Source organism: Euleptes europaea, chromosome 18 (genome assembly GCF_029931775.1).
Source record: "Euleptes europaea isolate rEulEur1 chromosome 18, rEulEur1.hap1, whole genome shotgun sequence".
In the NCBI taxonomy this organism is placed as follows: Eukaryota; Metazoa; Chordata; class Lepidosauria; order Squamata; family Sphaerodactylidae; genus Euleptes; species Euleptes europaea.
The window spans coordinates 7,246,778-7,271,631 of NC_079329.1; the positions used below are offsets into that span (position 1 = coordinate 7,246,778).

Below are 24,854 nucleotides of genomic sequence, written 5' to 3' on the forward strand. Positions count from 1 at the left end.
GCAATACAAGCTGACTGTCAAAATGCCTGATCATCCGAGTCAGGAGACTCGGGGTTACTTGAAGACATTGTCTGAGCAGCTGAACTGGTGTCCTGAAGGAAATTTTTCACTCAAGATGGTGGTGTTTGTGGTGGTGGAATTAGTGCTAGTGCCTCTGGCAATGTGTAAGCTTCCTCTTTTTAAATGTCCCATCAGAGATCCTCTTCCTATCCTTCACAAATACTATAAATCAGGAGACCTCCTCATTGCTGGCATGATGTCCCAAATCTACATGGCTATCAATCCAATAACATTTGAAAAACCTCCCTCTGAGGAACTGTTCGATGACCTTTTGTAAGAAAATGCACTTTTTCACCCAACTGTAGCATTGCCTTTTGTACTTGCTTTTCATTCTTGATTTCCACGCCTAGGTGCTGTTAGTATGCACTGACTGCTTCTTTCATAGTTTTCAGTGTTATTTTACAGGTGTTTTTTTTTCTATTACATTAACCACTTTTCAAGATTTGTTCAGCAGAATTATGTCTGGTCTGTCATCCCCAATTGTGCCAACAGATACTCAGCTTTCCAATCTACTGGTTAAGGATAAAATATATACTTTGGTAAATATTTTAATCTGACTGTTCTGAATGTGTATGAGTCTCTTTCCTTTCTGTTTGTTTGTTTGTTTGTTTGTTTGTTTTGCATTCTGATGGTTCCTGGCAAGGGATTTATTATTATTTCAAGAATATTTATGTCTTCTTTCCTGGAGGAAAGGATATCTTGTCAGAGCAATAAAGTATCACAAGGTCGATTTTTTCAAATATACCTCTTCATGTTCTGCAGGTGTCATCTTTTTGGTGTCTTAGTTATAGGTAGTAATTGGTAGCAAATATGCTGGGCTGGAAACAGAGAGAAGAAAACTTCACTTTCACCTTGAAGTCCTCTGCTTTCATTGTAGGTTAATGATTGAGAACTATCAGCACATCCTGGCCATGGACTTTGCTGTAAAGGAGATCAATGAAAACCCCAGAATCTTACCCAACATCACTCTGGGCTTTGACATCTACAACAGCTATTTCGATCCAAGTAGGACCTATCTGGCCTCAATGAAACTTCTCTCTACCCAGGGCAAATTAGTTCCCAACTACAGGTCTGGTACCCAGAACCACCCAGTTGCAGTCTTCATAGGACCAAACTGGCACGTCTGTCTCTATGCAGCAGCCATTCTGTACGTCTTCAAGATCCCACAGGTAAGGAGAATGAAACATGAATTAGCCCTTAACACTTCTTTGGTCATTTAAATATGCTTTGCAGACAAGAACCGGCATCTCTGTAAAGACAGGTAGAGCTTACATGCAGCTTAAAGGTGAACGGTTGGACATGGAAAATAATTCATTGCATTCCTCGGTACTTATGAAATGAAATTATTCTTTATTATGTATACTACGTGGGCAGATTCAAGGGAAAGACATTCATTACACTCCTTGATACATAATTAATCCTTTTTTATTCTGTACCAGTGATATAAGGCATGAAGCCTCTATACCTCTTCTTGGGACACATTACTGCAATCAGTGACTTTAGCTGACAAGCCAAGTTACCGTATATACTCGCGTATAAGCCGAGTTTTTCAGCCCAAAAAAAGGGCTGAAAAAGCCGGCCTCGGCTTATACGCGGGTCAATACGGTAGGGGAGGGGGGAGGGAGGGAGAGAGGAGGGAGGAGGGAACTTACCGCCGCCACCATCGCCGCCTCCGCCGCCATTGCTGCCGGGCGCAGCGAGGCTCCTGCCGGCCGGCGCCGGCCTGGGAGGGCCTCCAGAGGCCTCCGGAGGCCCCGTCGCCGCCCCTGCCGGGCGCAGCGAGGCTCCTGCCGGCCGGCGCCGGCCTGGGAGGGCCTCCAGAGGCCTCCGGAGGCCCCGTCGCCGCCCCTGCCGGGCGCCGCGAGGCTCCTGCCGGCCGGCGCCGTCCTGGGAGGGCCTCCAGAGGCCTCCAGAGGCCCCGTCGCCGCCCCTGCCGGGCGCAGCGAGGCTCCTGCCGGCCGGCGCCGGCCTGGGAGGGCCTCCAGAGGCCTCCGGAGGCCCCGTCGCCGCCCCTGCCAGGCGCAGCGTGGACCCTGCCGGCCGGCGCCGGCCTGCGCATTTGGATTGAGGTAAGACTGCGGGAGGGGGAGGGGTTATAAGCCGACCCTCGGCTTATACGCGGGTGCCTGATTTTTCTCCATTTTGGGGGAGAAATTAGGCACCTCAGCTTATACGCGGGTCGGCTTATACACGGGTATATACGGTATGCATTCTGTAATATGATGTGGAAACTAAACAGTCTCTAATTTTATTTTTGAAATGTCCCTCTCTCTACTCTTTCTTTAGATCTCTTATGGCTCTGCACCAAACAGGGACAGCAAAGCACAATCGGTTTTCTTTCACCATACATTCCCAAATCAGGCCCATCAAACGATGGGGATTCTTCGCATGCTACTGTATTTCAGGTGGACATGGATTGGGGTGATTTCTCTGAGTGATGAGACTGGAGAAAGCTTTTTAAAGGACATAGTTCCTCTGCTTTCCCAGAATGGCATCTGCTTTGACTTCATAGCCATGATGCCAGCAATATCATTTTCCAGTGAACTCTTTCAAGGAATTACTGCGGGAGTTGAAACGTACAAAGTTATCATGGGAAGCACTGCCAAGGTTTTGGTCCTAAATGGTGAAATTGAGACCATGATAGTTTTAAGATGTTTCCTCCGACTCCCAGAAGTTGAGGATATAGCAATTAAAGCAACGGGTAAAATCTGGATCATGACAGCTCAGATGGACTTCACCTCCCTACCCTTTCAAAGAGATTGGGACATCAGTTTTATCCACGGGTCCATATCCTTCGCAAGTCACTCCATGGAACTCTCAGGATTCCGGAAATTTCTTCAGGAGAAAAGTCTTCACTCTGAAAAAGAAGATGGCTTCATCAGGGACTTCTGGCAGCAGGCGTTTCTCTGTTATGTTATTAGATCTTGGGAAAACTGAAGCTTTCACCAGAATTAAAAGGCGCATTAAAGAGCTTGATCATAACAGCACTACTTTTCATTCTCGCAGCATCTGTTCATCTCAGTTTTTTGGAATACCACCATCACGTGGTTTGCCTGTTTACACTTATCATTTGACAAGTCCTCGTCTTTCTAGAGCCTTCTGTTTAGCTAGACTGAATGCTAACCCCTCTATGGTTGTGCAGGGCAGAATTTTGAATATACCATATCCAGACAGGACCTGTCCTTGCTCTTCTGGCTCTATTGATTCATTAGCTTGTGCCCTCTTGGAATGCTGCTTTTATGAGGAACTTTGATCATGTTATATCTCTCCCCTTTTAACATATCAATCTAATGCCTCTGTGTCTGACATCATGCCTTTTTTATTAAGTGACTGAGATCCCAAGGCTACATTGTCAGTGGCAAGATTTATTTCAGTCCTTATAAACCCCAAACATTAGATTTACACTGCTCAAGATCAATGAATCAAGGAGCTTGTAAGGGATAAAGGAAAGGTAAAGGCAGCTTGGCCCCCAGAAGCACCTCCTATGCCGGCGCAGGTTCCCGCTTCCAGGGTTTGCCCACACGATAGCATAGGTGCCACTTTATCCCATGTGATAAGGTGGCAACTATGCCGGTGCAGGGTCACGGTAGCTCCTAAAGAGCTTCAGCCTCCCCCTTCAGGATTGCAGCCCGTATGTTCTTATGGTCCCAAAAAACTGAGTTTGGCCATTCCATGCATTTTAGCTGACTTTTAATACTTGTTTAACTCTTTGTGTACACCTGTAATGTCAAGTATTTTCTGGTCTTTGATTGATTGTTGTATCACCAGACATGTAGATTGCATCTACATTATAAGGTTGCATAATAAATTATTGGATGCCAAGGAAATAATCGCTTTTGACAGGCCCAAACTGCTTACAAAGTGCTTTCCTTTGAACTCCACAATTCCAGATGTGCAATGAATACCATTCTTTCATAGATAGAAGGCTAAATGTGCTGACAGTTTTCTGTGGAGGAAACAGACCTATTCTACCTCCCATTAGTCCTAGCTAGAAGAAGCAGAAGCAGAAGCAGAAGCAGAAGCAGAAGCAGAAGAAGAAGAAGAAGAAGAAGAAGAAGAAGAAAGTTGGTTTTTATAACCCTCCTTTTTCTCTACATTTAAGGAGTCTCAAAGCGGCTTGCAATTGCCTTCCCTCCTCCTCCTCCTCCTCAAGTCAGACATCTTGTGAGGTAGGTGGTGCTGAGAGTGTTCAGAAAGAACTGTGACTGCCTCAAGATTACAGGCTACATGTAGAGGAGTGAGGAAATAAACAAGGTTCATGAGATTAGAGTCTGCCGCTCATGTGGATGAGTGGAGAATCACTCCCGGTTCTCCAGATTAGACTCCACCACTGTTAACCACTACACCAGCAGGTAGAGGAATCTGGTCCATTAGGATTTATAAGTTAAATGAATTCAGAGACTTATGAAAGATAAGTGAGGCAACTTGACACATCTCTACAGATTTCAAGAGAAATCCATCTGTGCACTGGCTCATGAAACTACCTTAGCCAATTTCACTGGTGGAAGCATGGATATCTTTTTATGAACGGAAATAAATTTCTCAGTCAGTTCTGTGCATTTGCTGAACGCAATCAGTCATTTTGGTCACCAGACAAAATTCCTGCAATTAAAAATGGCCCATTGCCTTGGAAGATTTACTCAGCAGAGACTGCAGACTTTTTGCTCCAGTACTTAAAAGCCCTCCCTTACTAAATAGGTGTATATTTGCTAATACATTCCAGGGGTCCACAGAGTAGATCAAGGAGAAGGGGTGGTTGGAATACTGTCCCTTCTGGAAACACTATGGCAAAGCAATAGAGTTTTTGACAATTCCTAGAGAGGACTGATATCACTTCTGTGGGGAAACCCGGCAGTAACATTACTTCTCTGTAGGAATCACCAGAAACCCTATAGTTTTACCATAGTTTCCAGGGTTTCCTAGACAGGTGGGATGTCACTTCTGGGTTCTTGCAAGAAGTGGCATCACACCAAAGGCCTGGAAGCCATTTTTTAATTTCTCTTTCCAGGACTAGAGGCAATATGCCTCTTTATAGCCGTTTCTTGAGAGCTTTATTATATTGAGGCTCTCCTAATCCCTTGTTTTTAGCTTGAAGATAAGAGATATGAGACTAGTGTCTTTTTAACGCAACCTTTCTATGGACACTCATGAATAAACAGATACCTTTCTTCATTGGACGTCTGAGCCGTGAGTGTTTTCAGTCATCCCATGGGAGGACAGTCTTCTTGAGGGCATTACTAGAGAGGGGCACGTTAGAGCTGCCGTCAAGAGATTAAACTCTCAGGATTGTCAAGACGTGACAGCATGGGTGGGAGGAGGCTCTTGCAGTCAGCCTGGTTGTGGTCTTTCGAGAGACTGCTGGTTGGCCACTGTGTCAACAGAATGCCACCATCTGATGAGCCTTTTGTCTCATCCTGCATGGCTATTCCACAACAACAACAAACACCTTTTATTGGCGTATGTTCGCAATAAGTACAAAGACTATAGAGTGCTAAACTATGACTAAACAAAGTCAAATGTTGAGTTCGGCGCCTCGGAGCCAATTTCAAAATTTTGCGACCATGTCTATCGAGGCAGGATTTTATCCAGAAAGAAAAAGTTATTTCATTTTTCTCTTGCTGCCACTCAGAGCAGGGAACAGGAGATGCCCTGCCCCAATGGTCAACTTGATCACTCACTCCAAATCAGTGTATTTGACCATGATGTTGTACATAGCAAGGTCCTCAGGGCAGGGAGCGGCTTCCTTGTACTTTGTAAAATCCCAAGCGTTTGGATGGCATCATACAAGAAAACAATATAATATCAATCCAAATAAATCCATATGAGGGAACTGACATCAGAATACTCCCCCCACCCCGGAAACAGGTTGGGGTAGATTATTATCACCTCTGCAATTATCAAACTAACTACAATTACTTCTAACCTCTATTCAAAGTCCCTGGACAGAGCAAGAAGCCATTAGCAACACTGTTATCCAAGATGGAACGATGCTATTAATATTACCTGACTCAATCGGAGCAGGGGTCGGGGACAGAGAGGAATCTGTCAGTCTGAGCCCCGACACTACACAATACAAGCTGACTGTCAAAATGCCTGATCATCCAAGTCAGGAGACTTGGGGTCACTTGAAGACATGGTCTGAGCAGCTGAACTGGTGTCCTGAAAGAAATTTTTCACTCAGGATGGTGGTGTTTGTGGTGGCGGAATTAGTGCTAGTGCCTCTAGCAATGTGTAATGTCCCTCTTTTTAAATGCCCCATCAGAGATCCTCTTCCTATCCTTCACAAATACTATAAATCAGGGGACCTCCTCATTGCTGGCATTATGTCCCAAATCTATCTGGCTATCAATCCAATAACATTTGAAAAACCTCCCTCTGAGGAACTCTTCGATGACCTTTTGTAAGAAAATGCACTTTTTCATGCCTTCCTGCTCGTAGGTTTGAGTGCAATTGAGTAAGATGGAAATGGTTGGCACTGTGTTTTGTTCTCTCCTTTCATTCTTGATTTCCTAGATGCTGTTGGTATGCTTTGACTTCTTCTTTCACAATTTTCAGTGTTATTTTTTCAGTAATGCCTATTACATTAGCCACTTTTCAAGATTTGTTCAGTAGAATTATTTCTGGTCTGTCATCCTCAATTGTGCCCAGAGATATTCAGCGTTACAATCTACTAGATAAGGATTAGATTTGTAGTCTCTTTCCTTGCTGTTTGTTTATTTTTTACATTCTGATGGTTCCTGTCAAGGAATTTATTTATTATTTCAAGAATTTGTATGCCTTCTTTCCTAGGGGAAAGGATATTCTTTAACTAGTCCGAGCAGTAAGGTATTACAAGGTTTATTTTTTCAAATAGACCTCTTCATGTTCTGCAGGTGTCATCTTTCTGGTGTCTTAGTTATAGTTAGTACTTGGTAGCAATTCTGCTGGGCTGTAAACAGAGAGAAGAAACCTTCACTTTCAGCTAGGAGTCATCTGCTTTCATTGTAGGTTACTGACTCAGAACTACCAGCACATCCTGGCCATGGATTTTACTGTAAAGGAGATCAATGAAAACCCCCAAATCTTACCCAACATCACTCTGGGCTTTGACATCTACAACAGCTATTTCGATCCAAGTAGGACCTATCTAGCCTCAATGAAACTTCTCTCCACTCAGGGCAGACTCGTCCCCAACTACAAGTCTGGTACCCAGAACCATCCAGTCTCAGTCATCATAGGACCAAACTGGCACGTCTGTCTCTATGCGGCACCCATTCTTTACATCTACAAGATCCCACAGGTAAGGAGAATGGAACATGAAGTAGCCCTTATCACTTTTTTGGTCGTTTAGATATGGGTTTCAGACAAGAACCAGCATCACTGTAAGGATAGGTAGAGTTCATGTGCAGCTTAAAGGTGAAAGGTTGTACATGGAAAATACTTCATTACATTCCTCATTACTTAAGAAATGAAATGATTCAGTGTGGCGTAGTTGTTAAGAGCACTGGTTTGGAGCGGTGGAATCTGAGAACCGGGTTTGATTCCACACTCCTACACATGAGCAGCGGAGGCTAATCTGGTGAACTGGATTTGTTTCCCCACACCTCCACATTAAGCCAGCTGGGTGTCCTTGGGCACGTTACAGTTCTATTAAGAGCTCTTTCAGCCCCACCTACCACACAGGGTGTCTGTTGAGGGGAAGGGAAGGGAAGGTGATTGTAAGCCGGTTTGAGTCTCCCTTAAGTGGTAGAGAAAATCGGCATATAAAAACCAACTCTTCTTCTTCTTCATTGTTAAGATAGATATAGTATATGGGCACCTTGAAGGGAATGAAATTCATTACATACCATGGTACTTATGAAATGGGATGATACATAATTAATCCTTTTTTATTCTGTACCAATGATATAAAACATAGAGCAGCTATACCTCATCTTGGGACACATTACTGCAAACAGTAACTTTAGTTGACAAGCCAAATTATGCATTCTGTAACATGATGTGGAAACTAAACATACTCTCATTTTAGTTGTGAAATGTCTTTCCCTCTACTCTTTCTTTAGATTTCTTATGGCTCTGCACCAAACAGGGACAGCAAAAAACAATCGGTTTTCTTTCACCATACATTCCCAAATCAGGCCCATCAAACTATAGGGATTCTCCACATGCTGCTATATTTCAGGTGGACATGGATTGGAGTGATTTCTCTGAGTGATGAGAATGGAGAAAGCTTTTTACAGGACATGGTTCCTCTGCTATCCCAGAATGGCATCTGCATTGACTTCATAGAAATGATGCCAGCAATAGCATTTTCTACTGAACTTTTTCAAAAAATGTCTGAGGGGATTCAAATGTTCAAATTTGTCATGGGAAGCACTGCCAAAGCGCTACTCTTATATGGTGAAATTGAGACCATGGCACTTTTAAGATGGTTCTTCCAACTCCCAGAAATGGTGGGTGATCCAGTTAAGGTAACAGCTAAAATCTGGATCATGACAGCTCAGATGGACTTCACCTCCGCACCCTTGCAAAGAGATTGGGACTTTAGTTTTCTGCATGGGTCCATATCCTTGGCAAGTCACTCAATGGAACTCTCAGGATTCCAGAAATTTCTTCAGGAGAAAAATCTTAACTCTGAAAAAGAAGATGGCTTCATCAGGGACTTCTGGCAGCAGGCGTTTCTCTGTTCACTCTTTGACTCTACAGTAGAGGAGAAAGATGGAGAAATATGCACTGGAGAGGAGAAGCTGGAGGCTCTTCCTGGATCTGTTTTTGAAACAACCACAACTGCCAACAGCTACAGCATCTATAATGGTGTTTATGCTGTGGTCCATGCTTTGCAGGCCTTGCAGTCCTCCAGGTTGAAATCTACAGCATCAGGACATGGTGGCCGATGGAATCATCCAGATCAAGAGTGGTGGCAGGTGACAAAGCATACTCATTTAAGTATGTTGATTGATTGAAATAGGTGCACCTTGCTTTTTCTCTAGGAATTTATGATGGCTAACAAACCACCATGGAAATAACTTACTACAAAATGAATTCCACCAAGGAGTGTTTCAAGAGCCTCCCTCGAAGACTTTCCTTGTTCACTCAGTCATAAGGCTATCCCATCCAAAATTGGCTGATTCATATAGACAGGAATGGTTAGTTGTGTTTATACAGTGATTTTCCAGGGCAAGTAATGCAAATCCAGGGTTGTAGGTGTAGCGAACTTGGAACAATCTCACGTTCTTTGTTTGTTTTTCCTCCAAGTCTATTGATTTCATGGGCAATGGCATTTCTCCCTTCCAGTCAGACCCTCACAAGAGAAGAGAATGGAGTGCCCCCAGCCAATCACCTTTCAAGATTAATTGCAGATTAGAGCTGTTGTTCTCCCTCACTTGCTGTTTTGGGGGGGAGGGAAGGCTGGACAAAACAGGACCTTGGGGCAGCTTGTTCAGAGACACATAGAATTCTAAAACCTGTTTGAAACTTGGAGATGTGCTAATTTGCTTGAAACTTGCTTGAAACTTGGGTATCCTTTATAGGTAGGGTTGCGAGGTACCCACTCACCTTCGGCAGGAGGTGTCTGTGATGATCTTGTGTGTATGTGCGTGTGCATTGTGTGGATGTGCATTTACAACGGGAAGTGCCGCCTCGCGAGGAGCCTTAGACCATTCAAACTCTTAGTTTGAGCCTCAGCAACCCTTTACCACTATAACTAAGAGTTTGAGTGGTCTAAGGCTCCTCGCGAGGCGGCACTTCCAATTGTAAACTGGAAGTGCCGCGTCGGCACGCGCATGCACGATTGCCCAGCAGCCCTCAGCTGGTCGGCGGGCAAAGGGGCACATTACCGGGGCTTTGCCCGCCACCAGTAGGCACCTGGCAACCCTATTTATAGGACAGACAGCACCCACTCCACTGCAGTTCTGGTGCTATTTAGTGAAAAAACAGTCATTCCAGCCTCCCCCAAAATTCCTTCAGGCCTCAAGGCCCTTCGGATATAATGGGAGCCAGGAAAGCCAATTGACTTGCATGGGCTCCAATACAGCATAGAAAAGTTGCAATGAAAACCTGGAAAAGGTTTAGAGCAATCTGCCGTGGGCCTGAAATGACAGCCCCCAGAGCGGAATGACATTTTCTAGGCCCAGATAGACTTCTATGGGTCTTTAATGACAACCCCTGGGATGCAGAGAAACATGAATGGTCACCGCAAAAGTGGAATGAAGGTCCATGAGACCATATAAACTACTCTATGACTGAAATGACAGCCCTAGAGCACTGATTTCAGTCCTAGGGGCTTTCATTCCACTCTGAGACTGTCCTTCCTGTCCCAGAGCATTCTATCTGGGCCCAGGACCATCATGTAACACTGAAGGCTGTCATTTCAGGCCCAAGGCTGATTTCTTTTCATCCATCCCATATTTCATTGCAACTTTTCTGTGCTGTGATGTATTTAAATGGAACCTATGGAAGTCAGTAAACTTTCCTGACTCTCCCATTATGTCCAATGGGCCTTCATGTTCCCAGTAGTCATTCTTGTCATAATGGCAAACAAATAGAAAGCAATTGTGGGGGGCAGTCTGCAAATAGGGTGGCCAGGTCCCTCTTTGCCACCGGTGGGAGGTTTTTTGGGGGAGCCTGAGGAGGGTGAAGTGTGGAGAGGGGAGGTCCATTTTATCTAGGTGAACTGATCTCTATCAGCTGGAGATGATCAGTTGTAACAGCAGGATATCTCCAACTAGTACCTGGAGGTTGGTACCCCTATCTGCAAAAGAAGACGTTTTTACTTTGTGAAAAGGAAACAAGCAGCCCACAACAAAGAAGTATGGCGAAGGCAGAGTTTTCAAGTAAGAGATTTTTATTGTCCCTGAAAATGCAGATGGGTGCTATATTTTTTTTAATGCCTTGGCCAGCCGAAGCTGTCCTGCTATGGCCTCTGAGTGGAGAGAACCAAGCGGTATCTACTTCAAGAGTTTTTAAAATTCACTTGGTCTTTTGGGGATCTTTAGATTACAGGGAACAATAACACAAGTTCTCTTGTTTTAAAATGTATCATCCTATTCCATATTTGCATATGTTACTTATCCTTATGAATTGGTGTTTCCCTTTATGTCCCCATTTAGCTCCACCACTTTCTGAGAAGTGTTTCCTTCAACAACAGCGCTGGGGAAAGCATTTCCTTTGACCAAAATGGGGAAATAGTAACTGAATTTGATATCATCAACTGGGTCACATTCACAAACCAGTCTTTTCTTAGAGTCAAAGTTGGAAAGATAGACTCCAAGGATCCCCCAGACAAAATGATCACCATTCATGACAACACCATTGTATGGCCTACTATGTTCAATCAGGTAGGATTTGTTTATGCTCTGAGATATGTTAAATAAGTTTCTCCAGTGTTGAAAGTCTTCAAGGGGAAAAAGATTACAAATTAGTACACTCAGGTATATAGAAGATGTGGAGAACAAAATATTATCAAGGCTAGCAGTATCCTGAGGAAGGAGCACAATTTCACTAACCAACACCTGACAACTTCCATCAAAGTGCAGCATAATACAGTATCATCTGTTTGAATGTTCCCATGGAAGGACGCTGGAGAAAAGCCTAGAGAAGACAGATGTAATTGGTCAAGAGATGTTTTTTAAAAAAAATTCAAAACATTCTGTTTTGTCCCACATTTCTAAGTATTCACAGTGGCTTGGAAAATAACAGCAAAAACAAGATAAAATATACAGAAATCACAAATAATTAATTACCACTAATTTAAAAGCTTCTTAGGTTGTTCTAATCTTCATAATGGATGCTGGAAGTCTGCAAACATTCTGTCCCCAACATCCAGATAGCATTTCAGAAATCTATAGGAAACACGAGTCTCTTGGGGTGGATAATCTTAAGTAGTAAAGGAACTGTGTAGCATAGTAAAAGTAACTGCACCCAGGTGTTCAGTAGATGATGATCTAACCACAAGAAAAGTATAATTTGCAGCTTTCTACAAAAGCATCAGTCTGCCAGCCAATACAGTGGGGTAAATCTAACAGATGTCCCCCTTTTTTCATGTGGCTTACTGCAATCCTGGGACAGTCCTCTAGATGCTGTGAAGGCCATGGATTACTAAGCACAGACACACAAGGGAGAGTTACAATAAATACTGAAATCCCCCAGCCCAATGACACTAGCAGTATCCAGAACAAAATTCACATCACATAAACTGCCTCACTCAGAGAGCATATTGGCTAGTTAGGAGAATGGTAGAACTGGAAGATCCCGTAATTGTCCTTCAAACCCACCTCTAGAAACATACTGTCAAAGGCGAGCATGGTCTTGCCCTGTGAAAAGAGAAAAACATCCAAAGAATCCTTTCATCGCATCACATAGCTAGATGTACAGTAGAACTTTCAACCATCTATTGCACTCCAAATGTTCTCTAGAAGCCATGGCATCATGCCATGCCAAATCCATTTATCTTCCATTTGGGCTAGGTGCAGCCTTTTTCTGTTTGCAACGAGAAATGTCCTGCTGGTTATAGCAAGAGAAAGAAGGAGGGGAAGCCTTTTTGCTGCTATGATTGCCTTGCATGTCCACCAGGCAAGATTTCAAATGAAAAAGGTAAGAGATCCAAATATTGCATATAATGGTTATAATTCAGTATGTAAGCCTGCATATTGACATCTGGAGCAATCCAAAATAGGTCTATCTAGAAGAAAGTCCTATGTTATTCAACTCAGTTTGGCTCCAGGAAAGTGTCCATAAGATACAAGCCTCACCTCCATACAGCTGAATGCATTTCTTTTTAATTCAGACGTTATTCATGCAAAGGAAAAGAATATTCAATATGCAGATATGCAAGTTTGCTTGCAAAAGAGTATCTCAGTTGAATGAGAATGATAAAAATGAAATATGTACAGCATATATAGAAATACTGGAGACAACAATCTAGTTTATGATAGCTAGATTGGAACAAAAAACAATTTGGCACAATTTGGCGCAATCCAGCAAAATCCTGTGTGCTTTGGGGGAACCAGTGAGCCTAAATTTATCCTTGTGTTATTAAAGGTAAAGTCAGTAAGCATAGCTCTCTGATTTCAACTGAGCAGCACCCATTTGCCACTTTCTTGTATTGCAATGAACTCTGCATCGGATTTCAGTTTACCAAAAAGGATCCTTTTCCCCCCAGATATGAATGAATGTTCTCAGTGTCCGGAAGGACAGTATCCCAACAAAGACCAGACCTTATGCCTGCCCAAAGATATAAGCTTCTTGTCGTATGGAGAACCTTTGGGGATCAGCTTGGCCACTGTTGCACTTTCCTTCTCTTTCATCACAGCTTTGGTGCTCGGGATCTTCATCAAACACCGGGACACCCCCATAGTCAAAGCCAACAACCGAGATCTCACTTACACACTCCTCATCTCCCTCCTGCTCTCCTTCCTTGGTGCTTTGCTGTTCATTGGCCAGCCTGAGAAGTGGACCTGTCTCCTTCGACAAACGGCTTTTGGCATCATCTTCTCAGTGGCTGTTTCTTGTGTATTAGCCAAAACTCTGATTGTGGTTCTGGCTTTCATAGCCACAAAGCCTGGATCCAGAATAAGGAGATGGGTAGGGAAAAAGATGTCCAGTTCTATTGTCCTTTCATGTTCCTTTCTACAAGCTACTATTTGTATTGTGTGGTTGGTAACATCCCCCCCCTTCCCTGCTTTGGACATGAACTCAATGGCTGATAAAATTCTTATTGAGTGTAACGAAGGGTCAGTCACCATGTTTTATTGTGTCCTGAGCGTTCTGGGCTTCCTGGCCACTATCTGCTTCACTGTGGCTTTCTTTGCCAGGAAGTTACCCGACAGTTTCAACGAAGCCAAGTTCATCACCTTCAGCATGTTGGTCTTTTGCAGTGTTTGGGTCTCCTTCGTTCCCACCTACTTGAGCACCAAGGGCAAATCCATGGTGGCCGTGGAGATCTTCTCCATCTTAGCCTCCAGTGCTGGCTTACTGGGCTGCATCTTTTCCCCAAAATGCTACATCATTTTGCTAAGACCTGAGCTGAACAGAAGAGGACATCTAATAAAAACAAAGAATTAAATTTTATGGCAATATCCCAAGTGTATATCCTATTGTAATCATTACTATTTAGGGTACATGCCTATGTTTTCTTCTGGGACATTTGTTTCTTCATTACAATATATACTTAGTGTAAGCCAGACCATAGATGAACGAACGAGTACAGCTAATAAAAAGACAGAGTTAAATCTTATTTTTTTATTCTTAAACATAGATGGAACTACCTTCCCTTTTATAGTTTATTTTTTTACTTAAATTGACTTTAACTTGTTACTATTAATATTGTTAATCTACAGTTATTACTCTTAATATAACTTTAATTTCATTGTCTTTTACTTATATATGGAGTGGACTTGTTATCAAAATAAATATTGATTCATTGTACTGCATATATTTTGCACATTTTAACTTGTTGGAGGTCACTCTGAGCCCCACTTTGGTGGTGGAATAGCAGGATACAAAAAGAAAACATAAGTAAAATAAATAAAACATCATAATCAGTGGTATTTAGTGTAATGAGCCTTGATGTTCTACTGTGCTCTACTGTGGCATTTGTTTCCTCATTACCATGTATGCAAAGCGTAAGCAGTCTATTTCATCTGGGAATGAAGCGCATTCACAGTAGGGTTTGCAAAATCTTTTCAATTATCTATTCAGCATGAGTTCAAGGCACACTAAACCTTCCCTCCTTTCCCAACTGGAGTGGACAAATTCATGGGGGTTGGGGCTATCCATGGCTACTAATCATCATGGATATGTAATCTCCTGGAGAAGAGGCATTATGCCTCTTTGTATCCATTTCTGGGGAGCATGGCTGGGAGGAGGTTGTTGCCGGCATTCCGGGGGGTGTTCCAGCATCCCCAGGGCATTTCACAAAGAGGAGCTGCCTATAGGCAGCTTCCTCTTTTCTTTCACCCTGGTTACACTGGCTGGGAGAAGAGCGACGCTGCGCCAGCTTTTTTTTTTTTTGCTGGCACAGCCTAACTCTTCTCTATGGGGTGAAAAGCCCTATTAAAAAATTTAAAAGCCTTTTAAAGGCTTTTAAAATATTTTTGGCAGCCAGGAAACCTGTGTGGAGGCGGCGTGGCAGCACCTCCTCCAGGGTGTCCCCGGCCGCCACAGGCTCAGGAATGTGCTCTCAAAGTGGCTTACAATCGCCAACCCTTCTACTTTCCAAAACAGACACCTTGTGATGTAGGTGGGACTGTAAATGGCCAAAGGTCACCCAGCAGGCTACATTTGGAGGAGTGGGGAAATAAACCTGGTTCACAAGATTAGTTTCCGCTGCTCATGTGGATGAGTGGGGAAACAAACTTAGTTCACAAGATTAGACTCCACCGCTGTTAACCACTACACCATCAAGTAGAGGAATCTGGTCTATTAGGATTAATATGTTAAATGACTTCAGAGGCTTATGAAAGCTATGTGAGGCAACTTCACACATCTCTACAGATTTCTGTCTATGCACTGGCACCTTAGCCAATTTCATTGGTGGAAGCACGGATGTCTTTTTATGAACAGACATTAATTTCTCAGTCAGTGGTGTGGACTTACAGAATGCAATCACTCATTTTGGTAACCAGATATTTATTTGAATTCCTGCAATGCAAATTGGTACATTGCCTTGGAAGATTTACTCTGCAGGAACTGTAAACTTTTTGCTCCAGAACGTAGAAGCCCTCTCTTACTAAATAGGTGTATGTTTGCTAACACATTCCAGGAATCTGAGGGTGGGTCAACATCAAGGGGGTAGATGGAATAATGTCACTTCTGGAAACGCTAAGGCAAAGCAATAGTTTTTGAGAATTCCTAGAGAGGACTGACATCACTACTGTGGGGAAACCCAAACCACCAGTTACCCGGACCACCGGTAGGAATCACCAGAAAACCCTATAGTTTTACGATAGTGTCCAGGGTTTCCTAGACAGGTGGGATGTTAGTTCCGGGTTCTCCCAAGAAGTGACATCACACCAAAGGCCAAATCAGTGTATTTGACCATGATATAGTCCATTGCAAGTTCACCGGGGCAGGGAGTGGCTTCCTTGTACTTTGTAAATTCCAAAGCATTTGGAAGGCATCATACAAATATAATACAATATTAATCCAGACAAATCTAGATCGGGAAAATGACATCTGAATGCCTTTTTTCTGCCAAGGGTTGGGGTTGATTATTATCACCCCTGCTATTATCAAATTAACCACAATTACTTCTACCTCTACTCCAAGCCCCTAGAGGCAGCAGCCATTAGCAAAACTGTTATCCAAGACTGAAGGATGCTATTAATATGCCATGAGTAATTCAGAGAAGGGGTGGGGGACAGAGAGGAATCCATCAGTCTGAGCCTAACACTATGCAATGCAAGCTGACCATCAAAATGCCTGATCATTCAAGTCAAGACTTCGAGTCACTTGAACACGTTGTTTGAGTGGCTGAACTGGTCTCCAGAAGGAAATTTTTCACTCCACATGGTGTTGTTTGTGGTGGTGGAGTTAGTGCTAGTGCCTCTAGCAATGTGTAACGTCCATGTTTTTAAATGCCCCATCAGCGATCCTCTTCCTATCCTTCACAAATACTATAAATCAGGGGACCTCCTCATTGCTGGCATTATGTCCCAAATCTACATGGCTATCAACCCAATGACATTTGAGAAATGTCCTTCTGAGGAACTCTTTGATGACCTTTTGTAAGAAAATGCACTTTTTCACCCCATAATGCATGTGGCGTTGAGAGAGATTCAGTGAGCTGGAAAATAGTGGGCACTGTGTTTTTGTTCTCTCTTTTTATTATTGATTTCCAAGCCTAGATGCTGTTGGTATGCTTTGACTTCTTCTTTCATACTTTTCAGGGTTATTATACAGTAATAACGATTACTGAACAGATATGTAGTTGGGGAAATATTTTAATCTGACTGATCCAAATGTATAAGAATCTCTCTCTCTCTCTCTCTCTCTCTTTTTTTTTTTTTTTTTTGGTATTCTGATGGTCCCTGGCAAGGTATTTCTTTATTATTTTGAGAATTTTTATGCTTTCATGGGCTGGAAAGAGAAGAAACCTTCACTTTCAGCTTGAAGTCATCTACTTTCATTGCAGATTCCTGACTCACAACTACCAGCACATCCTGGCCGTGGATGTTGCAATAAAGGAGATCAATGAAAACCCCCAAATCTTGCCCAACATCACTCTGGGCTTTGACATCTACAACAGCAATTTCGATCCAATTAGGACCTATCATGCCTCAATGGAACTTCTCTCCACACAGGGCAGATTCATCCCCAACTACAAGTCTGGTACCCAGAACCATCCAGTTGCTGTCATCACAGGACCAAACTCTGACATCTGTCTCTTTGCTGCAGCCATGTTGTGCTTCTACAAAATCCCACAGGTAAGCTGTATCCAAGGAGAATGAAACATGAATTAGTCCTTAACACTTTTTGGGTCATTCAGATATGTTCTTGCAGTCAAGAACCAGCATCACTGTAAGGATAGGTGTAGTTCAAAAATGAAAGTGTGTGTGTGTGTGTGTGTGAGAGAGAGTGAGTGTTAAGTGCCATCAAGTCGCTTCCGACTCATGGTGACCCTATTAATGAAAGTCCTCCAAACTGTCCTATCTTTGACAGCCTTGCTCAGATCTTGCAAATTGAAGGCCATGGCTTCCTTTATTGAGTCAATCTATCTCTTGCTGGGTCTTCCTCTTTTCCTGCTGCCCTCAACCTTTCCTAGCATGACTGTCTTTTCCAGTGACTCTTGTCATCTCATGACGTGACCAAAATACGATAGCCTCAGTTTAGTCATTTTAACTTCGAGGGTCCATTTCAAAGATGAAAGGTTGTACATGGAAAATAATTCACTACATCCCTTGTACTTATGAAATGAAATGATTCATAGTTAATCTTTGTGTGTGTGTGTGTGTGTGTGTGTGTACCACAGTGATATAAGAACGTAGAGCCACTGTACTTCATGTTAGGCTACATTAATATAAAAGTTGAGTTTAGTTGACAGGTCAAATGATACATTTAGTAATGTGATATGGGCCCTGACCTGGATGGCCACAGGCTAGCCTAATCTCATCAGATCTCAGAAGCTAAGCAGGGTCAGCCCTGGTTAGCATTTGGATGGGAGACCCCCAAGGAGGTCCAGGGTTGCTATACAGAAGAAGGCACTGGCAAATGACCTCTGTTAGTCTCTTGCCTTGAAAACCCCATAAGGGGTCGCCATGAGTCGGGTGCGACTTGACAGCACTTTACACACACACACAGTGTGATATGGAAACCACATAAACACTAAATCTAGTTTTGAAAACTCTTTCCCACTACTCTTTCTCTAGATTTCATATGGCTCTGCACCAAGGATAGACAACAAAAAACAATCTGTTTTCTTCCACCAGATGTTTCCAAACCAGGCCCATCAAATTATGGGGATTCTCCACATCCTGTTGTATTTCAGGTGGATGTGGATTGGGGTTATTTCTAGAGGTGATGAGACTGGAGAACTTTTTGTACAGGACATGGTTCCTATGCTATCCCAGAATGGCATCTGCTTTGACTTCATAGGCACAATGCCACCGATAGGATTTTCCAGTGAACTTTTTCAAGGAATGGCTGAGGGGGCTGAAATGTACAAAATAATAATGGGAAGCACTGCCAATGTTTTGGTCCTACATGGTGAAATTCAGACCATGATCGTGTTAAGATGTTTCCTCCAACTCCCAGAAGTAGAGGACATACCAATAAAGGCAACAGCTAAAATCTGGATCATGACAGCTCAGATGGACTTCACCTCCCTACCCTTGCAAAGAGACTGGGACATCAGTTTTATCCACGGGGCCATATCTTTCGCAATTCACTCAGTGGAACTCTCAGGATTCCGGAAATTTCTTCAGGAGAAAAATATTCACTCTGAAAAAGATGATGGCTTCATCAGGGACTTCTGGCAGCAGGCGTTTCTCTGTTCATTCTCTGACTCCACAGTAGATGAGAAAGATGGAGAAATATGCACTGGAGAGGAGAAGTTGGAGGCTCTTCCTGTATCTGTTTTTGAAACCACCACCACTGCCAACAGCTACAGCATCTATAATGGTGTTTATGCTGTGGCCCATGCTTTGCAGGCCATGCAGTCCTCCAGATTGAAATCTACAGCAACAGGACATGGTGGCCGATGGAATCATCTCTATCAAGAGTGGTGGGAGGTGGCATCCTAATCATACTCATTTGTTAAGTGTATTGATTGACTGAAATAGTTGTACCCTGATTTTTCTTTAGGAACTTAGGATGGCTAACAAACTGCCATGGGATTAACATATCACAAAATGAATTCCGGCAAGGTTGGGTTCAAGTGTGTGTGTGTTAAGTGTTGTCAAGTCACTTCCAACTCATGGTGACCCTATGAATCTGTGTCCTCCAAAACATCTTATCTTTAACAGCCTTGCTCAGGTCTTGCGAACTAAGGGCTGTGGCTTTCTTTATAGAGTCCATCCATCTCGTGTTGGGTCTTTTCCTGCTGCCTTCAACTTTTCCTAGCATGATTGTCTTTTCCAGTGACTCTTGTCTTCTAATAATGTGACCAAAGTTTGACAGCCTCAGTTTAGCTTCTAGGGTCAGGTCAGGCTTGATTTGATCTATAACCCACTGATTTGTTGTTGTTGTTTTTTGGCAGTCCACGGTATCCGTAACACTGTCCTCCAACACCACATTTCAAAGGAATCTCCTTTCTTCCTGTCAGCTTTCTTCATTGTCCAGCTTTTATACCCATACATAGTAATAGGAAATATGATGGCATGAATTAACTTGATCTTGGTTGCCAGCTACACATCCTTACACCTAAGCATCTTTTCTATCACCTTCATGGCTGCCCTTCCCAGTCTCAATCTCCTTCTGATTTCCGATTGATAGATTCAAGAGCATCCCTCAAAGTCTTTACTTGTTCATTCGGACATAAGGCCATCCCATCTTAAATTAGCAGATACATCCCCACCACAATGTCAGCCTCTGCAATTAGCCTCACTTTCATCTTGTCTGGATTCTGTTTCATCTTGAATCCCTCAACCCATTCAAACAGTCTTATGATAACTGGTTCAGAACATTGAGAGCAGTCTCTCAGGCTTTAGATGAAGGAATTATGGCATTGGGTATATCATTTAGGTCTTCATGACCGCCAAATCCAATGCTACAGTTGATCTCTCCCAATGATTTAACCTAAATATTAAAGAGCAATGGAAGGTTTCCACAAATTCTGACACTATCAGTTCATTCTTCTCTGAAAGAATTGTTGGAGACCTATTCTGGAAAGAGCAGAACCATCAGAAAGCTGTACATTTTATGCCAGCTATATTTGCTTTTTGAAGACACAGCAATTGCCTTGTCAGATCAGAGCAGATCAGATCAAGTTTGTTGTATAAGGCCATAGTCTGGATCTGGGATTGTAATGAATTTTTTCTCAACCCACACCCCAACTCATAACAAATCTAGGTGCATGTATAGGTATGTATTGCTCTTATCCATTTGGCGACAGGCCATAGTAGCTGTTGTACATAATTAAGTCGGAAGTACATTTTAAGGAGTGATGAGCCATTCAGGAAACACCTGAAGCTGCTTTGCCAAAATCTACTTTATCCGCTGACCCAGAATGTGGGTTCTCGACTGTGATTGTCCATATTCTCTTTATATCCAAAAGGAATGATATAACGGAACCCTTCTGTAATAGAGCTGTTTTATATTTGTTATCTTATCCAGACTCACTGGTTCTATAAGTTTTAACTCTCCTTTCTTGCCAACTGTGTTGGTTCAAAGCATTTTACAGGATAATTTGCCTTTACCAGTGTATTGGGGTTGGGCCTACAGACCTTGCTCTGACCTGGTTAGCCGAGGCTAGCCAGACCTCATCAAATCTTGGAAGCTCAGCTGAGTTGCCCTTTCTTAGTACTCGGATGGGAGACAATTAAGTGATGCTACGCAGAGGCAGGCAATGACAAACCACCTCTGTTCGTCTCTTGCCTTGAAAACCGTACAGGGTTGCCATAAGTGGGCTATGACTTGACAGCACTTTTCACTGATTGTTTTTGGGCTGACATTAGTGTTTTCTGGTTTGTATCTGGTATGAATTTGGCATGTTGATATATTAAATTTTGTGTCTCCCAGTTGTGCTCCTGAACATAGCTTTAAGGGAAACAATAACACAAGCTCTCTTGTTTGAAAATGTATCATCCTATTCCATATTAGCATATGTTACTTATCCTTATGAATTGGTGTTTCCCTTTTTGTCCCCGTTTAGCTCCACCACTTTCTGAGAAGTGTTTCCTTCAACAACAGCGCTGGGGAAAGCATTTCCTTTGACCAAAATGGGGAAATAGTAACTGAATTTGATATAGTCAACTGGGTCACGTTCCCAAACCAATCCTTTCTTAGAGTCAAAGTTGGAAAGACAGATTCAAAGATTCCCCCGGACAAAATGATCACCATTCATGACAGCGCCATTGTATGGCCTACTATGTTCAATCAGGTAGGATTTGTTTATGCTCTGGGAAATGTTGAGTAAGTTTCTCCAGTGCTGAAAGAACAGTAAAATATTCATACGTAGAAATGGATCCCTTTGTTCCTTCTGTTGATTATTTGAAGATCATGGGAGCAATCATTTTATCTTTACATTTTGTTTGGTAAAGCTTCTTATTGTGTATTTGGTTGTTATGTAATCAAGTCTTCAAGGGGAAAGAGAACAAATTAGTATATTCAGGTACATAGAAAACAGAGAAAAAATATTATCAAGGCTAGCAGTATCCTGATGAAGGAGCACAGTTTCAACAACCAACAACTGACAACTTCCCTCAAAGGGCAGGATTGTACAGGATAGGCTGCTGGAAAAAAGTCTTGAGATAGCAGATGTAATCGAACAAAAGTGGTTTGTTTTTTTTAAAACACCCTGTTTGTCCCACATTTCTAAGTATTCACAGTGGCTTAGGAAATAACAGCAACAACAAGATAAAATATACATAAACCACAAATAATCAAATAATTAAAATAATTAAAATCAAATAATTAAAATAATTACCACTAATTTAAAAGCTTCTGTAGGGACTTCTAATAGTTACCATGGACTTTATTAAGCACTGGGAACTCTGCAATCCTCCCCCCACACACAGATAACATTTTGGAAATCAATAGGAAACCAAAGTCTCTGGGGTTAAACATCTTAAAGGGTTGAGCGCCTGTGTAGCACGGTGCCTGCATCCCAATGTTCAGTATCCACAAGAAAAGGTATAATTTGCAGCTTTCTACAAGATCATCAGTCTGCCGCCCAATGCAGCAGAGTAAATCTCACAGATGTCCCTTTTCTGTTGCTTAGTGCAAACCTGGGAAAGTCCCCTAGATGCTGTGGAGGGCATGAAATTCTGAGCACAGCCATAAATATTGAAATCCCCCAGCACAATGGCACTGGCAGTACCCAGCACAAAGTTCAGGTCACATAAACTGCCTCACTCAGAGAGCATATTGGTTAGCTACAAGAATGGTAGAACTGAAAGAGTCCTTAACTGTCCTTCAACCCCATCTCGAGAAACATACTATCAAAGGCAAGCATGGTCTTGCACTGTGAAAAGAGAAAAACTTCCACAGAAACCACCTATCACATAACATAGCTAAAAGTACAGTAGAACTTTCAACCATCTATCACACTCCAAATGTTATCTAGAAGCCATGCCATCATGCCATGCCAAATCCATTTATCTTCCATTTGGGCTAGGTGCAGCCTCTTTCAGTTTGCAATGAAAAATGTCCTGCTGGTTACAGCAAGAGAAAGAAGGAGGGGAAGCCTTTTTGCTGCTATGATTGCCTTGCATGTCCACCAGGCAAGATTTCAAATGAAAAAGGTAAGAGATCCAAATATTGCATATAATGTTAGTAATTCATTATGCAAGCTTGCATATTGACCCCTGGAGCAATCCAAAATAGGTCTATCTAGAAAAAAAGTCCTATGTTATTCAACTTAGTTTGGCTCCAGGAAAGTGTTCTTAAGATGGAAGCCTCAGCTCCATAAAGATGAATGCATTTCTTTTTGATTCAGAGGTTATTCACGCAAAGGGAAAGAATATTCAATATGCACAGATATGCAAGTTTACTTACAAATGAGTATCTCAGTTGAATGAAAATGAAAAAAAACCGAAATATGAACAGCATATCTAGAAAGGCAACAATCTAGTTTGTGATACCTAGAGTGGGAAAAAAAACAATTTGGCACAATCCAGCAAAATCCTGTGTGCTCTGGGGGCACCACTGAGCATAAATTTATCCTTATTAGGAAAGGTAAAGTCAGTAAGCATAGCTCTCTGATTTCAACTGAGCAGCACCCTTTGGCCTCTTTGTTGTATTGCAACACACTCTGCATAGGATTTCTGTGTACCAAAAAGTATCCTTTTTCCCCCCAGACATGAATGAATGTTCTCAGTGTCCCGAAGGACAGTATCCCAACAAAGAACAGACTTTATGCCTGCCCAAAGATATAAGCTTCTTGTCTTATGGAGAACCTTTGGGGATCAGCTTGGCCACTGTTGCTCTTTCCTTCTCTTTCATCACAGCTTTGGTGCTCGGGATCTTTATTAAGCACCGGGACACTCCCATAGTTAAAGCCAACAATCGGGACCTCACCTACACACTCCTTATCTCCCTCATGCTCTCTTTCCTTGGTGCTTTGCTGTTCATTGGCCAGCCTGAGAAGTGGATCTGTCTGCTTCGACAAACGGCTTTTGGCATCATCTTCTCAGTGGCTGTTTCTTCTGTATTAGCCAAAACTGTGATTGTGGTTTTGGCTTTCATGGCCACGAAGCCAGGATCCAGAATGAGGAAATTTATAGGGGGAAAGATGTCCAGTTCCATTGTCCTTTCATGTTCCCTTTTACAAGCTACTATCTGTACTGTGTGGTTGGCAACATCTCCTCCCTTCCCAGCTTTTGACATGCATACAATGACTGAGAAAATTGTGCTGGGATGTAATGAAGGGTCAGTCACCATGTTTTACTGTGTCCTGAGCTTCCTGGGCTTCCTGGCCACCATCAGCTTCACTGTGGCTTTCTCTGCCAGGAAGTTACCCGACAGTTTCAACGAAGCCAAGTTCATCACCTTCAGCATGTTGGTCTTTTGCAGTGTGTGGGTCTCCTTCGTTCCCACCTACTTGAGCACCAAGGGCAAATCCATGGTGGCTGTGGAGATCTTCTCCATCTTAGCTTCCAGTGCTGGCTTACTGGGCTGCATCTTTTCCCCAAAATGTTACATCCTTTTGCTAAGACCTGAGCTGAACAAAAGAGGGCATCTAATAAAAACAAAGAATTAAATCTTATGGCTTTATCTCAAGACTATATCCTATTGTAATCATTAGTATTTAGGGTACAGGTCTATGTATTCTTCTGGGGCATTTGTTTCTTCATTACAATATATACTTAATGTAAGCAGACCTGAATTGAACAAACAAGGGCAGCCAATAAAAAGACAGAATAAAATATTATTTTTTATTTATTTGATTCTTAACCATAGATGGCACAACCTCCCCTTTTATAGCTATTTTTGTGACTTGAATTGACTTTAACGTATTATTATTAATATTGTTAATCTATAATTAATACTCTCAATCAAACTTTAATTTCATTGCCTTTTACTTATATAGGGAGCTGTATCGAAATAAATATTGATTGATGGATGGATTGTATTGTCTTTATTTTGCATGTTCTTTGTATATTTTAACTTGTTAGAAGTCGCTCTGAGCCCCGCTTTGGTGGAGGGAAAGGAAATAAAAA

At 42.4% G+C, this 24,854-nt stretch overlaps 2 protein-coding genes across 2 annotated transcripts; both read left to right on the plus strand.

Annotated features, from left to right (window-relative positions):
* The first annotated feature begins 22 nt into the window (after positions 1-22).
* LOC130490306 (vomeronasal type-2 receptor 26-like) lies at positions 23-14,100 on the plus strand. Its single transcript, XM_056864134.1, has 7 exons — positions 23-333; positions 1,052-1,229; positions 2,347-2,958; positions 8,715-8,963; positions 11,148-11,375; positions 12,504-12,630; positions 13,199-14,100. Exons 1-7 carry the CDS (start codon positions 23-25, stop codon positions 14,098-14,100), a joined length of 2,607 nt encoding a protein of 868 aa, XP_056720112.1.
* A 2,445-nt stretch (positions 14,101-16,545) lies between these two features.
* On the plus strand, positions 16,546-24,394 carry LOC130490307 (vomeronasal type-2 receptor 26-like). The gene is made up of 6 exons (XM_056864135.1): positions 16,546-16,763; positions 17,285-17,462; positions 18,405-19,265; positions 21,347-21,574; positions 22,811-22,937; positions 23,493-24,394. Exons 1-6 carry the CDS (start codon positions 16,546-16,548, stop codon positions 24,392-24,394), a joined length of 2,514 nt encoding a protein of 837 aa, XP_056720113.1.
* Positions 24,395-24,854: the final 460 nt, after the last annotated feature.

Excerpts from the sequence above, each read along its gene's own strand:
- LOC130490307 (XM_056864135.1), top strand. The coding sequence starts at position 16,546 with ATGGTGTTGTTTGTGGTGGTGGAGTTAGTGCTAGTGCCTCTAGCAATG. Across the intron at positions 16,764-17,284 it reads GAACTCTTTGATGACCTTTT|CAATTTCGATCCAATTAGGA; the intron begins GTAAGAAAATGC and ends CATCTACAACAG. Across the intron at positions 21,575-22,810 it reads GGCCTACTATGTTCAATCAG|GTGCAGCCTCTTTCAGTTTG; the intron begins GTAGGATTTGTT and ends CATTTGGGCTAG.
- LOC130490306 (XM_056864134.1), top strand. The coding sequence starts at position 23 with ATGCCTGATCATCCGAGTCAGGAGACTCGGGGTTACTTGAAGACATTG. Across the intron at positions 334-1,051 it reads GAACTGTTCGATGACCTTTT|CTATTTCGATCCAAGTAGGA; the intron begins GTAAGAAAATGC and ends CATCTACAACAG. Across the intron at positions 12,631-13,198 it reads CAAGATTTCAAATGAAAAAG|ATATGAATGAATGTTCTCAG; the intron begins GTAAGAGATCCA and ends TTTTCCCCCCAG.